This window comes from Apus apus, chromosome 2, assembly GCF_020740795.1.
Source record: "Apus apus isolate bApuApu2 chromosome 2, bApuApu2.pri.cur, whole genome shotgun sequence".
Classification (NCBI taxonomy): Eukaryota; Metazoa; Chordata; class Aves; order Apodiformes; family Apodidae; genus Apus; species Apus apus.
In genome coordinates this window covers 28398564-28415557 of record NC_067283.1, presented here as the reverse complement: position 1 = coordinate 28415557, position 16994 = coordinate 28398564, and the positions used below count along the sequence as shown (strand labels likewise).

General features: G+C 38.9%; 1 protein-coding gene across 1 annotated transcript; it reads right to left on the bottom strand.

Annotated features, from left to right (window-relative positions):
• Nucleotides 1-573: 573 nt before the first annotated feature.
• Nucleotides 574-16938, bottom strand: TMEM106B (transmembrane protein 106B). Its single transcript, XM_051610463.1, has 8 exons — nucleotides 16820-16938; nucleotides 13560-13781; nucleotides 11821-11884; nucleotides 10551-10710; nucleotides 9606-9746; nucleotides 9464-9513; nucleotides 6961-7014; nucleotides 574-6235 (listed from the first exon to the last, which is right to left on the bottom strand). Exons 2-8 carry the CDS (start codon nucleotides 13777-13779, stop codon nucleotides 6097-6099), a joined length of 828 nt encoding a protein of 275 aa, XP_051466423.1. The 5' UTR covers nucleotides 13780-13781; nucleotides 16820-16938; the 3' UTR covers nucleotides 574-6096.
• Between the last annotated feature and the right edge of the window lie 56 nt (nucleotides 16939-16994).

Genomic DNA, 16994 nt, shown 5'->3' with positions numbered 1-16994 from the left:
ATTTCCTTTTTCATTGCCTTCTCCTCCTTTTTCCACCCAAACAGTCCAGCCCTGCAGTGACTAGGCTAGGAATGGTCAAAAAGCTGGGAGGGGACACAGCCAGGACAGATGTCCCCAACTGGCCAAGGGGATATTCCATATGAGCTTATGCTCAGCAATAATCACTCAGGGAAAGGAGTAGGAAGGAATGGCATTTGGGGTTATGGTGTTTTGTCTTCCCATTATAAACACCTGCCTGCTGATAGGAAATACATTCCTTATTTTCTCAGAACTGTAGAATGGTTTGAGTTGGAAGGGATCTAAAAGATCATCTAGATCCAACCCCCTTCATGGGCAGGAACATCTCCTAGATCAGGTTGCCCAGAGCCCCATCCAACTTGCCTTGGAATACTTCCAGGAGTGGGGCTAGTGCACACAGCTTTGTTCCCCTATTAAACTGTCTTTATTTTGACCCGTGAGCTTTCTTGCTTTTGCCCTTCTGATTCTCTCCACCACCCCACCAGGCTGAAGAGTGTATGGGCCTAGGTTTTAACTCAGTTGCTTTAGTAGTTCAGTCAGACAAGAGTAACTTGCTCAGCTTTCAGGTATTCCAGTTTATTATAGACTTAATATAAAGCACAGTACCAAGAAAAAAAAAAAGTACATTGCAAAGTTTTTACATCATGGAATGCCAATAGTTCAAAACCTTGAAATCATACCATTGAAAAGATGTGAAAGCTTCTGGGAAGATAGGGGGAAAACTTGTGGGAGATGGGGAAGGAGGAGAGAAATATATTAAGTAGTTAAAAAAATGAGATACAAGACCCAAGCTTTTTTTAATATAAAATTTAATATCATTCTTTGAGTCAAACAATCCTGTCTAGAACCACATTAATAATGAAGCTAACTCCAGATTTTGAACCCCTAAATATCAAGATCCATTGCCCCAGTTAACTTACATTAAGATAGCTTCTGTGTCCTACAACTCATTCCCACAAACCCCTTGACTTAGTGTTTATCATGCTTAAGTTGATAGATTGTTTGCTACACAGTTACAAGAACAACGGTTTACAATTCTTAAGTTACAAAAATAGTTATCACTCATTAGTATTTCTATAGATATCTCAAGCTATTATATGCACACTCTGTACAGTGGATGTTAACAGTGGTTACGTTTGCTTTCTTAAAACCAAAAAAAAAAGAACTAAATCACTGACAGTCAGAGCCAAAATTATTCAGGCACAGTAATACACTTGCATGTCTGGCACTAAATATCCTTGCCCATACAAAGCAAAAGCAGTTTCAGCACCCAAAAGACATACGCATCCAGGCTGTAAGACCCTTATGACACTTAGTGGAAAAGGACAACATGAGGATCACTATGTTGCTGCCACCAAACATTCTCACACTATGCTGCAGGACCAAATGCCAACTGTAATTGCAGACTCCTTGAAGACAACTGTTCCTGTCCCACAGGCCTGCTCACAGGCTGAAAAGCAGGCTTACGTGACAAAAGCTGTAGGGCAGCAGAACAACCCATGCCAAACTACCCCTCTAGTAATGGCCAGAATTCCCCAGCTAAAGGTAAAACATGAAGGGGTCTTCTCCAGACAAACATTGGATGTTTTTGCCATACTCAAATTATCATTTTCAACCTTTCAACTGTGTTTTGGCTCAAGTTTTATTCCTCCTTTCCTGAAGCCAAAACACCGATCTAGGTTTTTTCGGGCACTATCAGGGCACACACAAATATTTTGCTGGCTGCAGTAGTCCGTCACTGGAGTACATTGGTTGTACTTACATTACTTATCCTTCCCTTCCAGAAGTACCAGCAAGCCTGGAAGTATTGCTAGAGTTCAGGCATTCTGTTAGATAGGCAAGTAAAAAATTTAGTTCTCAAGAGGAATTACTGCTTTACTTACTTAGCTCATAACTTTCAAACTCTGGTCCAACTGGTGTTAAACTTCATATAGCTGCCCAACTCTGAAACAACTTGGGACTGATTTCAGAAGATGTTATGTGGGAACAGACAGATGTGCCACTACAGATGTGGGGGTGGGAAGAAAAGCAAAACTGTAACTAAACATCTCATTACCACCACCAAAAAAAAAACACGGGGGGGGGGGGGGGGGGGGGGGTGTGGATGATAGGGAAGAAAGGGAAACCTTAACTGCAGAATATGAAATAACACTTCTTCTCTTATTATTTTCTGAATCTAGAAGTCTTTGCATAATCCTCCAAGCACTATCCTTCCCATCATGAAGGCACAACATTTCGGTCAGATGGTTAAAGACCTTAACAGTTCAATTCCTCAGAGATTCAGTGCTTAAAGGGTTAGCTTTACACAACACATTATAAAATGCCCAGTCACATTTGCAATGTACTACTACGAAAAAAAATTATTCACTTGCATAACTTCAATAACAATTTGGAGCAAAGTCAACTAAGGCAAGTACTTAACTCTGCCAACATAAAGCTCCAAAATATAGACACCACGATGATAATCTCAAGGTCATGCACACATCAGAAGTGCATTAAGAATGCCAAAGCTATACCATGCAGGATAGTTATGCTTGACTTCAAAAAGACTAAGAATTAAGTAACTACCCCCTAAATATCAATGTGAGTAGAATTATGGATCAGCTTCTACAGACTTTTCACCACACGAGGAATTGCACAGTATTTGTCAGGTACTACATCTTTGAGTAAAAGCATTTCCCTTTAAATCTCTCAGAATGGTTATTTGATCTTTAGATCTTTGAGTTGGTTTGGTGGCTTTATTAATTCATTACTCTTAAATCATCATATTTAAAAATAATTTTCTTCTCCAGGTCAGAATGGCTAAATAGCCAACATTTTTATGCATTTAAATGTTCCACATTACTTTACCTTAAGTTATAATAACACCATACAGAATACATTAAATTTGTTTTCCAATTATGCCATTACACTGTAACATCAGGACCACTGTTTTAAGAAATAACTAACAGAGCTTTTTTTAAAGTGCAACAAGTTTTGGTACAGGAATTGCTAAAAAGAGTTCTCATGACAAGAATTATACTAGAAGTAAATCCCTTAAAATACAACACTACTATGCCAGTACATGTTTTTGATTGTATTTGAAAATTATGAGGAAGTTAAAATTTAAATTAATCACTTCTTAAGTTCTTCAGAAACCATCTCTGAGGAAAATAAACCAGAAAAAAAATTACGATTCTTCAAGCCAACTTTCTGGAGAGAATTTGTACTTCTTGATTTACAGTGAATGGAAAGGCTTGTCTTTTTTATTTTTAAATTAAAGATAAAAAGGTAGTGTGAAATAAATACAGGTCTGTCACTTGTATCTATTCTCATAGCTTGTTTACAAAGTTACACCAGTTAATACTGACTTCCCTTGCTCCCTTAGCATGTTTCCAAACTCAGCCACAGAATCAAGTCTAAGTTAAGTAATCAAATGGATGCTTACCTGCTTATCTGACCAGATGTTATATTAAAACTAGTAGTTACATTCACATACTTGCCTCGTTTGATTAGTAGTATGCTGACAGTTTTGCAAAGACATGTAGAATCTTAAACCTTTGTTACTCCTGTAACTGACTTAAGGATTCACCAATAGGATTTTTACCCCACCCTTTATTTTTTAAGATAGGAACTCTTAGTCATTCATTAAGTCTACTATAAATCAATGGAGTTAAAGTTTATATCCATTAGATATCTCGTGACAGACAATAAGAGCTGTATCTTTCCCCTCCCACCAGATAAATGGAAAAAATAATTCCACTCAATTCTTTATTTGAAGTTGGCCAATACCAAGCATTTCATGCAACACAAGATCCAGATTTAAGTATAACTTGCTCAGTATGTCTGCCAAACTTTCATAGGTCAGTTTGAGTCTCATCACTGTGTAGCAGTGTAACCTCCCCCCACCATGGTTGCTCAAGCACCATTCATTGCTGTCACCAAATAATTTTATCATAGTGCCATTCCAGTTATTTTAGATCCCCTTTTATGCTTTGAAGAAAAAAGTTTTAAATGGATATAATTATCTGCCTAAGGCTGTTTTCTTTTTAACTTAAAAAAAAAAAGAAAACAAACCCCAAACAAACAAACCCAACTATCTAGGTGTAAATATTTAAGCCTAGAAGAAAAAACCCGTATCGCTTGGTGGCTGACTTCAGATCTGACACGATTTAAACCAGAATTCTCTCCCTGCTCTTCAATATAAACAATCCTGATACAACAGATAACATAGAAGACTTCAGTCTCTGCTTCTATCCAGCTCCCCACCATCCTGTCTTCGGTTATCACTTGCATCTTTTCAGACTATCAAACAAGCTTGTGCATGCATTTTATCAGCCACAGGACTGAGCTTCTTCTACACTCTAGGAAGATTAGAGTCTTTGACATTTTTATCTTAACAATTACACAAAACTGACAGTTTAGGTCCCAAAATTTTCATAGACATTCAGAGTAAGTGCTTATGGCAATTCAAACAGAGGAGGGTTTTTTGTTTGGTTAATTTCTTTTAAATCATTTTTACATGATCGATATTCTTTCCCCACCACACCCAATTAGGTCCATCTCAGAAAGGCCAAGAAAGAAAAGAGTAAAACAGTCATGTAATTTCACTGAAATACTGGAGCATAAGAGATTGTTAGTTGCAAGAAGTTACTTAGCAGCCTTTATCCATAATGTTTATTGCTAATTAATTTTATATAGCTTATTTCCAGGAGGTGGGCAGCATAAAATCCGCAATATCTATTTTAAAACACATTATTCATTACAATGCAGCAGTCTCAATGGTACCTTCTTATAGCAGCATCTTATCTAATTCAGAAATAAAAGAATCCTGATCAGGTTATTAAAAAGTTTTGTACTGAACTCTTAGAACAGTCAGCCTTTAGAAGTCAAGCAACTTTGGACCCACAATTTACAAACACCATGTTTGATGATGACCCCAAGTTTTCTCACTGTGCAAACTATCGTAATTAAATTAATCTATAGCGTTGTTATAAGTCAGTCTCATCATTACATCTTACAAAAGAATTGTTTTATTCTGCCTTACCTAACCTTGATGTGAACTGTGAGTGCTCTGCAGATTCATGTAACTACTGCACTGCTTAATGAGCCTGTGCACTAAATATACACACCTCAACACATTAACACAAGTAGCTTAGATATACAGTATGTTAAAACAGTAAAAGTGATGAAAATTTCTATCAAGCTGCTGAAACCCATGCCCTCCCATCTAGTCCCAACTGTACAATCTTGATTTAATAGCTGTACTCAAAAGTTTACTAAAAACAAAATAGGAAGATGCTGTCAAAGTCTTTACCCATTCATTTTCTAGTCTTGAATGTTTTCTTTGTCAGTAATGATTCTGGAGGGTGTTTTTTGGTTTGTTTTTAAATCCAACTTTAAATCTAACAACATGCATTCTCCTTATAACATCCCAGAGGCAGCAGGGAATATGAAAAGATGCCAGGTTCTAAGAGTTGCACATTCAAGTATAGTGTCATCCAAGGGAGCTTTCCTGGCTTTCACAGACTGCAAGTCACCTCTAATCACGTATAGCAAACGAAAAGTAGAATCCCAAAATGAAGAACTATTGCCACTGGGTTACTAGTAGAAGTTTCACACCCAGATACTTCAGAGTAATCTTGCTACTTGAGCAGTAATACTGTCAGTTTCAATAGTAAAATATCAAGAACTGAAATATAAACTTAAATTTTATGTGCATTATTTTTTTCTAAAATGCTCATTAGTGACATTTCACCTAAACACAGATAAACACAGTTACTCTAAGCTGATGTACCACACTGCAAGGAAAGGTCCCAATTCAGTTCAAGAATCTGATATTCCCCCTCTCCCTCCCACCACACAACTTGATAGAAGTGCTTACAGTAACAGAAAGCAAACAGAAGGGGAAAACACAACATTTAACAAGTGCATCTATATACATTTTGCACCTTTTCCCTCCTTGCATCTCAAGCGAACAGGTCACCATGTTCACTGTGCTTCTCATGCACATACTCTCCCCTTCATGTCCTACCAGTCCTACTCAAAAGGTCTTTGCAAGCATCACTAGCAGTCACGCACACTAACCAACAGCTCCTTTTACTGTGGAGGCTGAAGCACATTTAAATATTCTGACTGGCCCAGCTGGTAGGTTGTGTTTCCTCCACAGTCCACATACTGGTATCTCTCCTGGGATATTTGCTCAGAGTGGCCAAAGTAAGAGGTTGTCACTGTCACTCTTAAAAAAAAGAAAACAGAAGAGATATTTGTTTTGTAAAAGGCTTGCCTATTCTAAGGATCAGTGATTCAACATTACTTTTAAGGAAAAAGTTTTAGCACAAAATAAGTTTTATATGAAGTTTAAAACAATACTAGTTTATCACTATGTATTTTCTCCATGAAATAATTCATTGGGCACAGACTTTTTTCTAGAAAAGATGATAAAACTGTGGTTTACTCATTAATACCTTGCTTTGCGAGAAGAAAGCAAATGCTCAAAGAAGCTACAGACATGGTTGGTCTATACTTGCCCTCTTCCTCCCTCAAAACAGACCCCACCATGCTGCTGTTTATGCAATCAGTCAAAAGAAGCCGGCGCTGGCAGAATACTAAAGCCTGTAACTGCTTCAAAATCACGGAAGATCTCAGCAGTTTTTGAACAGTGGCTGATACACAAACTGATTTCAAAGTATTTGAGACCTTAGTAGCTCCATGGCTACAGCTCAACTGCAGAGCAGATACAATAATAAGAGTTAAACCTATTCAAGTGTCTTTACACCACCAGTACCTGTCAAAAGACACAGTTCAGTTTCAAGAACTATGAAGCTACTAAACTAGAACACAAGTTGATTTTATTTTATCTATGATGCACAAACTCCAAAATTACATATTTGAGTAATGCTTCAATAAGAATTACATGGCTTTAAAAGTTGTTTCCAACAAACAAGAAATTTCCATACTTACTGCATCATCACTACTATGTTATGCACTTTGATAGATGCTAAAGTACAGAAGTCACTGCAAAAAAGAAAAACATGTTAGATTTGAATCAGGCTTTTACAGGTAGTTGTCTAAAGAGCAAGAATTATTGTTCAAAAAGTATCAAGAACTAATTTTCTTTCCACTCATATACTTGTGTATTATGCAAAGTAACCTTTAACCAACCTGCAGGACTTCTGAAGTCAGGGCTATTGTTCTCTTGTGAGATACTGTTTCCAGACTTATACTTCCTGACATGCACCTGCATGCCAGTTATACAGAGCACTATGCAAGTGTACACTTTCCTCCCCTCCCTCCCTAAATCAATTGCTCTTGGTCACAAATTTATCAGCTCTGGAATGAAAGGCATGTAATCAGTGCAGTAAGATTGCATGGCAGCCACCCACAATATTTACATGCCATTGTCATTCTTTTCCACAGCATCAACAAGCATATGAGTAAGTATAAAACAGAAAGTGAACACAGGTGATCCAACTTATATGAAAATACAAATAAAACAGTTCAGTATTAAAAGTTGCTTTATACTGGGATCTGCCAGTAATGACAAATATGTATTCTTTTTTCCTGATGGGCTTAAAACAGGATATTCCTCGTTATTGTGGTTTTCTAATCCAAAATATAGACAATCTGTAACATAATATATAGCCAGTTTCTATCCAACAGCGCATATAGGCTGATGAGCAGAAAGGTTCAACACCAACATACTAGGTTTTTTGAGTCCACATTATCTGGGGGGAAAAGTCTCTTTAAAATAAAACACACAAATCAACCAACCAAAAAAACCCCAACAAAACACCAAACCAAAACCAAACACACCACAGAGCACAAAACTGTAGCAACGAAACTACACTGAAGGTGAACTCCACATTGAGCCAGTTCTCTAAAAGAAGTGTGTGGAAGTACCCTGTGTGATGCTGATTTCATCATACACATCTGCTGAATCCAGATGATTGTATGCAGACACTTCAAGTCTCTAAGAGTCCCTTTATTCAACCTAAGCCGATTTTACTCTGATTACTCTCCAGGATGCAAACAACTACCTAGTTATGACTAATACAATACCTAAACTGACTAACTGGGGAAACACCAAAATACCCAATGCTATAACCCACAGTACTATCTGTATTATGAAGATCATTCCAGGGCCTTCACTGGAAAGGTAAATATTTGTCTATGGAGAAAAAACCCAAACACAGTAACAAATACAAAACCCCAGTAAGACTACCTGAAGCTACATTAGCTGGGTGTTCAAACTAAGGCTGTCTCCAGGGTTGTACCACACAGTAAACTCAGACTTTCAAGACTCAGAATACAGTGAAAAAGCAGAAGCCCATCAACAACACTTGGAATAATAGAATCGTACAGATTGGAAAAGACCTGTAAGATCATCAACTCCAACCCTTAACCAAACTCTACTAACCTAGCTCCACCAGCCTGCTGCTAAACCATGTCCCTAAGCACCATATCTATGTAATTTTAAAATATATTCATGGATTGTGACTGAATGACTTCCCTGGGCAGTCCATTCCAGTGCTTAATAACCCTTTCTGTAAAGTACTTTTTCCTAACATCCAACTTGCTGTAGTGAAGGAGGGCAACTTCACATTACAGACTATTGGCACTGTCATACAACAGTTTCTTTGCCTCTACTCCAAGACTACACTACCTACGTCTGAGCTGGACTAACAAGCACATCACTGTTCCACACTATTGCCAGGGCTGCAGCTATCAAGCAAAAGAGACTGAAGTCCATTCAGTTCAGGCAACAGGCAGAGCAGCTTTTGCTTGTCTGCATGGCTCTGAGTTTCCAAAGTCAGCCAGGTTTTTGCTAAGGCTAGTCACTAGCTTGCAGGTAAAAGCTGGAGGCATTGTTTGGAACACAGTATCAATGGCGTTACTGAAATTAAGGCCCCAGTACTGATCATGAAAGAAGCTTCAATGCATCATTGCACCAAAGGCACAACTAGGTAGGTACTAGCATGAGTTCTCTAAAGCCACATTTATTTATTCCTCCTGCATCCAAATGGTAAAGCAGATTCACAGGATTCAGCGTTTACATAAAGCTAACTTATGTGCTTTTAAGTGGTGACAGAAGTACAACACTTTCTGCTTATTTAAAGGTTAGTGCACTGTTTGCTATTTCAAACCTATTTCAATGTATTCCAACTTGTTAGGGGAACACACCTGCATTTTCACCCCCAAAGCAGCAGGTGCTATCTACTGCCAAGGCCTAAAACCCTGAGAGAGATACCAGTCAAAGTGCTAAGAGCCACGTTCAGCAAACCATTACAGGAAACTACTGAAACAACCACGGTGTAATTAATTTTCAATACTATTAAACTCACAAAAAGAAAATGCCATATTATCTCAGCAAATACATTTCTGCTGACTTTGTAAAAAGGTCATTTTTAGTATCACTGTAATTTTTACTAAGACCCTTGTGATATTTAGAGGTGAGTACACTTACAACATGTAGCTCATTTCATCTTGTATGACTGTAGGCACCATATAGTCAATCTAAAAAAAAGGCGAGCAATGAGAACAAAAATGAGTAGGTTTATTTTTTATGATTAACACATATTCCAACTTTGAAAGTCTATCCTATTTACCTGTTTCATATCCAGAGGACTAATGTTGGTGATGTTGTTTAGCCGTGCTTTGCCAATAACTGTTTTTGAAAACTGAACTTGGGCTGTGATATTTGCCACTTCAACAGAATAATAGTTGTTGTTTGTTATATTTAGTGTGTTCTGAAAAACAAAACCAACAAAACACTAACAGCTATCCAAGCTGTGTATGTTGATGAGCATATATTTTGAAATTTGTCTAAGACAGTACTACTTGAAATTATCCGAGTATATTTTCCTGCCTTCTAGGACTGCAGGGCAGGAGGGGAAGGAGGTAAAGGACCATGACTTAACAACTTTCTCAGTTGTTTGTTTTGTTGTGTTTTATATATTTTTCTTTTTGCTATACTGAGCAGCACAAACTTCTGCACAAATTTCCTATGCTCAATTGTTTCTGCCAAGAAATTTAGCCATCACAGGACCCTTTTCTTCCATGACTGCTTTGTTTTATTTAAAATGAGGAACTGTACCAAAAGTTTTTAGGCAACCTTGCACTGATTGCATTACCAAGAAGTCAAGAAGTGTGTGGAAAGAACTCATTTAAATTTTATGGTAGATAAGATGCATTTTTTCCTCAAAACCAATGTTGTCAGATGCCTAATACTAGGGCAACATTTAATAACATTGCTACATACACAGAGTATATTCCACTCGTATTTCAAGAACAATGCAGAGAATTCCAAAGTCACTGTTCCCATGAAAACAGAAGACCCATTAGTAGCTTTCAACTACACCTCCATTAGCTATAGTTACAGGAACCAGCCATGGCTGATCCTGATAAATTTTTCAAACTGGTCATTGTATCTGCTTGCATTTCTTACCTAATCTTACCAGCTGGACAACAATTTCTTTGTATATTAACTGTCACAGTAGTATCTCTTGTTGCATTTATTCATTACAAGCACCCAAACAGATGACTAAACTTACCGTAATATTTAGGTATATTATACGTCTACCCTGTTCGTAATTGACATATACTGACTTCACACCGATGTACTCAACGTCGATTGAGCGAGGGAACAAGAAGAATACAGCCAGCCCAGAAAGGAGTAAACATACAGTTACAGAAGCAGTCACGTAGAGCTTTCTGGGTGAAAAGAGCACATTTCCGAGTGAAAAGCACGTTAAACAATAGTGGCATATTATTTTCCTTTAAGTGATAAGGAGCATGACTAGTCAATACTAGTTCAGTCTATTTCTACCTTCCGTTAGCTTCCAATGGGGGAAAAACCCAACTATGCTGCACTTTGTCTCAAACAGAGATGTTACTCTTGTACATACATTACAAGTTGCAAAAGGAAAACAGAAGAGGTAAATATTTGCATTCTTTGAAACATAACCACTTCCTCTTAAAATTTATCGCAGAACTTCTGTCATGCACAGGACTCTTGCACAACACATGTGGAAAGAAGAATAAAGCTTTTCTATGCCTCACACAGAATTCTTTGTCATACAAGACTTTCAGAGAAAGTGTTAAGACTCTTGCTATGGAACAGGAAATGCACAATTAACCTAATAAAAAAAGGACAGTGTGTGTGTGTGATAAAAAAATACACAAATGAAAAGCTCTACTGCAGCTCAAGTTCTCAAAATTAGAATAGTAAAGTAATATGTTTCAAATTTGTACTACTATTACGTCACATAGATGATCCAGGACAATATTATGTGAGACTACTGTATTTTTTTTCCTAGCATTAACTTCTGTTTACTATAGAAACATCCAAACATTAAGGAAAACAAAAAAAAGTCTCAGAACAAGAAGACCTGAGCACTATAAACCTTTAAGTAGATCCTAGAAAAAACTAAATCAAATATGCTGTATCAGAATGATGAATTTGTTGATGTTGCTAGCTGCTCAGAGCTTTATTTCTAAGCGACTTGCTATGTAGTAGTGGCCCAAAGAAATTATCACTTTATTCAGAATTTAACACGGAAGGTGTATCTGCTTTGATTAATTAAGATGCTACAGAGATTGATTATTTATACGCTGTGACCAGAATACGCACACCCGTTAATAACTAACTCTCCAAGGCTGATATAACTCATGAGTAGGGTTCTCTCAATACTGGATGCAAGAAAACATTAAAGTGATATTTGCTTTATTCTCCTTAACGCTCTGTCCTTTAAATTGCTGAATTTTAAATAGAAGAAAATAATTAACTGCAGATTAATGTATCACAAACAACTCTTAACTTACGTTCTTCTTGGCCTGAGTCTCTGATCACTGTATGGAATTAAGGCTACCAGCTGATTTTCCTGCCCTGGAAACAAAAACACACTTTCAGAATTTAAACAAGAAAAGAGTAAGTATTGTTGCAGTTACTTCCAAGAGTTTCCGTTATAACTTAATGGCCATCTTAACACATGCTATAGCCTTCCCTACTGGTCATGCAGTCATCTCAGTAACACTTAATTTTTCCCCCCTTGCCTCAAAAAATCCCAAACACTATTTTTTTTCCCTAAAGTACTGAGGACTAATTAAATAGACATCCCTATTTGTTAAAATAATTAATTTAAAGTTATAGCTTTAATCACATCATTTTATTAGAATGGACAACATATATTTTTTAATAGCTATTGCAAAATGTTTCATAAATTAACTCACATTTAAGTATTACATCCAAGTATACTACAGTCAAGGGAATAAGCTTCTGAACACAGAAATCCTGCCATTATTGTATTTTACCTAGTACTACTTAGAGTAAAACTTGGTACTGACAATATAAAGTATTTCAAGTTAGCAAGCTAACAGAACAAACTTCTTCTCTGTAGTCTTCTGGTTATGATAATTTTTAGTCGTATAGCTTTTCCACCCTTCAAATTTGCTGAATTCAGAGGTACGCAAAGAACACAAAGTAGTATAAACTTCAACAGCTAACATACATTTTTTTATATTTACAACCATTTAAATATCCCATGTCCCCTGCAACTTATTTTCAGGTGACACAAAAGTACATGTGAATGATACCAGAACCTAATCTGACTTAAGTACATGTACCAGGATAATATGGCAGTCATTAGTCAATTTTCCCAAGCTGCTGGTCAAAATTAGTTTGGAGAGCTTTTGCACCCAATAACCTACTTTGCATAAGTGTTCAGGCAAAAGCAAAGCCATCCCAAACATAAGAAACTCTCATCAGCTCCTCCATGTTCCATCAAAGAGAAGACCTTACAGCTGAAGCAGAAGGCTGTGCCTTGGTTCACTGCATTTGCCACTCTCTCCTCTTGCCCAGGTTCAAATGCCCTGCACTCTCCTTTCACAGGTCTCTGCCTAAATAGCTATTCAGGTGGCTTATTGTATAGAAATGTAATAAAGCAGAATGTTTTAATAAAAGGAAAAGCAAACAATGAAGGCAGCAAGCAAACAGAATGGTTAGGCACAAAGACCAATGCTGTAGACCCTACTCTTTCCCAGCACAGCCAGAAATTTGATCAATTTTCAACTCTCAGCTGAGGTCCTCTGCCTAGCAGGGACAAATGGGACAAAGGGAGAAAAAAGGAACTAAAGGGGTGCTAGCAGCAGTGAGGACAAGAAAATTCACTGCACGTGATCAGGGAAAAGGTGTTGTAGCACAGTTCTACTTTTCACTCTCTGTATTTACAACAATTTTTGCAAAGTTATAAACAGGTTGTTAAAAAATGCAATAAAATATCACAAAAATAATGATCTGCAAATTTAACTTGCAAGAGCTAGGGTTATGTGTAAATTTAAAGCTGAGAAGCAAGGAACACTGGCACTGTACAGACAAGAGAAGACCCAACAGGTAACAGCCAAAGCTGACTTGATTTGTTTCATTCATCCAGGTTAACCATAATTAAAAAATGCCAGTAAGAAAAACTTAATCTTGAATAGAAGAGGTACTGGTTACAGATTTTTATAGTTACAATTGGATATAGTTATGATGTAAATGTACAGGATAAAAAAAAGAAACATACCTCGTGGAATTCTTCCTGTTCCCTGGCAAGTTGGGCAGGTGACACTGTCTCTTCCTGTAAATTCCACATAGGGAAACTGCGATACATCTCCACATCTGCTGTCTTCATTGTGCGATTCCGAGTGAATTAAACCGTTCCTCATATTATCAGACACCGTGCCTCCATCATAGCCATCTTCCTTGCACGTATGCATGGGCAGGTGAGAAAGTGATTTTCCCATGTCTAAAACAAAAGTCAGAAAAAAGTTTCCAGGGAGAACAGGTCCAACATTTATTCCTCTGTATCAGGTAACAGTCTGCAGCCATTAGTCTGACACGAGTCCTGTTGCCCTCTGTTCAGACCTCTTACAGCCTGCAAGGCGCTAAGGCCCTGTCAAGCTGGAGTCAGTCTCAAGCTGTAAGAATGGGAACTAACTGGGAGCTTTGTCCAGACCCTCCAATAGGCTTTTAAGTTACAACAGTACAATTGCTGGCAAAAGGTTGCAACAGTCTAGCAGTGCTTCTCAAAGGACTGTCATTGCACAGGCTTTCACACATCACATTAATCTTTGTATAAAAAAAAATAAATTTCTAGACTGAACTCCAGAAAGTAAGTTTGCAATTTTCACTGGATTCTACACAAACTACAGACCCAATTACAGTAAACTTTTTAGGTTGGACTTGTTCTGAGAACATAGGATCAGCTATTACTCTCCAACCTAGAAATACAGATCTCCAGGTGTTTAAATCAATTATTCCCTTTAACATCAAAGAAGACAGATTTGCAAGAAAGTTAAGGAAAATATGCAGCACTTATAAAGACTTGCTAAAAAAAAAAAAAAATTAAAAAAAAAAATCACAAAAACATCTTGGCTACCTATCCAAATTTTTAAATTTTCTCATTACTGCAGCTTTTCAGCCATGACACCGAAACTACCTTGAAACACAGAACACTTGAAACTAAAAGCTGTAATGAAGTGATGCAAGTAGAAACCTTCCTAATTTGCAACAGGTGGAAAAAACCCTCATAGTTAAAAAAATAAATCTGTACAACAGTGGCAATCAGTTGTCCAGCTTATCCCCACAATCCATTTCAGTTAGAGACCCCAGCCACTCAACTGACCACAATCTTGGAGAACATAATGATTTAAAAAGAGTATGCAAACCCTCAGCTTTTCCAATGACATTTGAAGTGGCAGCTAGTACTTATCATGGTGGTTCCCTGATAAAGGAAGCCCTAAGAGGAAGATTAAGGCAGCAAAAAAATTCAGAGTATTTTAAACTAACTACTCAAGACAACAGAAAGATCACAAATACTGATGGTAACACAAGCACAGCATTAACTCATTATATTGCCACAAACACTAGGTGAATATAGGAGGGTAAAAGTAATTCAACAAATGCCAACAAGTCCCAGTTACTGTTCCAGCAAGTATGCAGAATTAATTAATTCAACCCTTTCAAGAAGGTAAACTATGTAGCCTTATGCGGCTACAGCACTTTTTAAAACATTCTAAGTTTGGAAGACATTCAACAATGAATTGAACAGAAAATTAAAATGACTGAGCTATGGAAGCAAACATTCTAAAAAAGCTGTTGATGATTGTTGGGACTTTTGCTTACTGTTCTCCTTGTAGCTGACCTACATAAGCTAATGAAACTTGAATCTTGAAGCTTAGGCAATAGCTGTCACAGTTACAGGTCTGAAAGCTTAGGGTTCTGTCTCTGCTGCTGTTGTGCTACAACTGTATTCAACTCACCTGCTCTATTAATGGTAGGCTCAAGCTATGCCTACATTAACAACTAAACACAGAACAAGCAGCAACTCCACAGAAAAGAACCACATAGTGAGGATTCAACATCTGCACTGCAAACGTCTTTGTGTGTTTTTTTTCACAGTAGCTCTTGTCTAGACTGACAACCCCCACTCATAACTGAAGTGCACCTTCTAGCTTTAGCTTCTTCCAAAAGGAACAGGGTTAACACACTCCCAGATCACATTGTGAGCTGAACCAAAGTGCAGCAAGCAAGGATGACTGGGAACTCATTTAGAGCACACCCTTTATTTGAATTAAAACACTAATGAAGATGTAGTCTCCAATGCCAGCTGTACCTGAGCTTCAACAATTAGAACAGTGTTGTTCTGCTGCCAGAGACTTACAAGAGACATGTCTCAATTCACAAATCAGAAAACAGAGAAGCACTTTCTCAAGTGCAAAGTGTTCCTACAACAGGCCTTCTCTCCCAACTCAAGTACACTTTGTTCTTTTACCTAGCAGTTACATGGTGAACAGTAGTAGTTCTGACAATACATCATCTTCATACTGTCACCAAAGTCACAAACTCTACTTCTTAACAGCTGTGCTTTGACCCAGTCTCTCCCTCACAACTGATGTATAGGCTCCAGTCTCCATGGACTTGTCTGGAGTGAAGTTGGTAAATGTATTGGGATAGGGGAGTTGTGTTCAATACTGCACCTTTCAGCTTGTTATGGCACTGCAACATGGTAATACATAGACAAGACACAAATGACGTCCCAGGCAGAACCATCACATCCTGAGTTACACCCCAGACTCCGGCACAAAACTTCTTGTTTATAAACTCAGTAAAACTTACCAGTAAAACCACAGGAGCTAAGGTGACATTCTTACCCCCTATAAAGGATCATATAAACTTGAGGTTGCAAACTTACTTCTTTTTCAAAACAGCAAAAAACCTGTATTGTACCCATTTTCTGGCCCATCAGCTGTGTCTTCATCACGAACATCACAGGCTCCTCCAACACGGAGAATGCAGCAGGGCAAGGCAATGACTTAGCAGCCACAAGCTTGCTCAGCCTAAGTAGGCACACATCCACTGCTGCCCTTCACCACCCCTCAGACACAGCCTGCTCGGTCAGGCTGGCGCTGCCACAAACACAAGAATCAAGAACCCCTCCGAGATTTACGGACTTTCTCGCCAATCGACCCAGAGCGGCAGCTGCTCTCGTGAACACAGCGAATACTCCAGCCAGTGGCACAGAGCGAGGCCCCGCCAGCTCGGGCACTGTCAGGCTGCCCCGGGCAAGCCCCTACACCCACCCCGCCAGGGCAGTTCTCGGCGCGGAGGGGCGCGTCGGGGAAAACAAGGCCCCGCCGCGGGCCTGCCCAGGCCGCGGCGAAGCCCACGAACAGCAGCGGCGGCCCGGCGCCCCGCTCCGCCAGGCCGCGCAGCCACAGGCCGCGCTCGGCTCTACCCGGCTCCCGCCCCTGGCCCCCCGCCGCTTAGAGCGGCCTTTCCCACCTGCGGCGCGGGCTCCGCGGGCCGGGCCGGGCCGGGGGAGGGCGGGCTGCGGGGGGCGTCAGGACCGGAGGCTCCAGGTACGACGCAGCTTTCTCGGCGATAAACCCCGGTTCCGGGGCGTGCAGAGGGGCGGGGCGGAGGGGGCGGCGCCGCGTCGGGCCCGTCCGGTCTCGTT

Coding starts and splice junctions, on each gene's coding strand:
- TMEM106B (XM_051610463.1), bottom strand. CDS start 13,779: ATGGGAAAATCACTTTCTCACCTGCCCATGCATACGTGCAAGGAAGAT. Junction 9,747..10,550: donor TAATATACCTAAATATTACG/GTAAGTTTAGTC, acceptor TTTGTTTTTCAG/AACACACTAAATATAACAAA. Junction 9,514..9,605: donor GTCCTCTGGATATGAAACAG/GTAAATAGGATA, acceptor CCTTTTTTTTAG/ATTGACTATATGGTGCCTAC.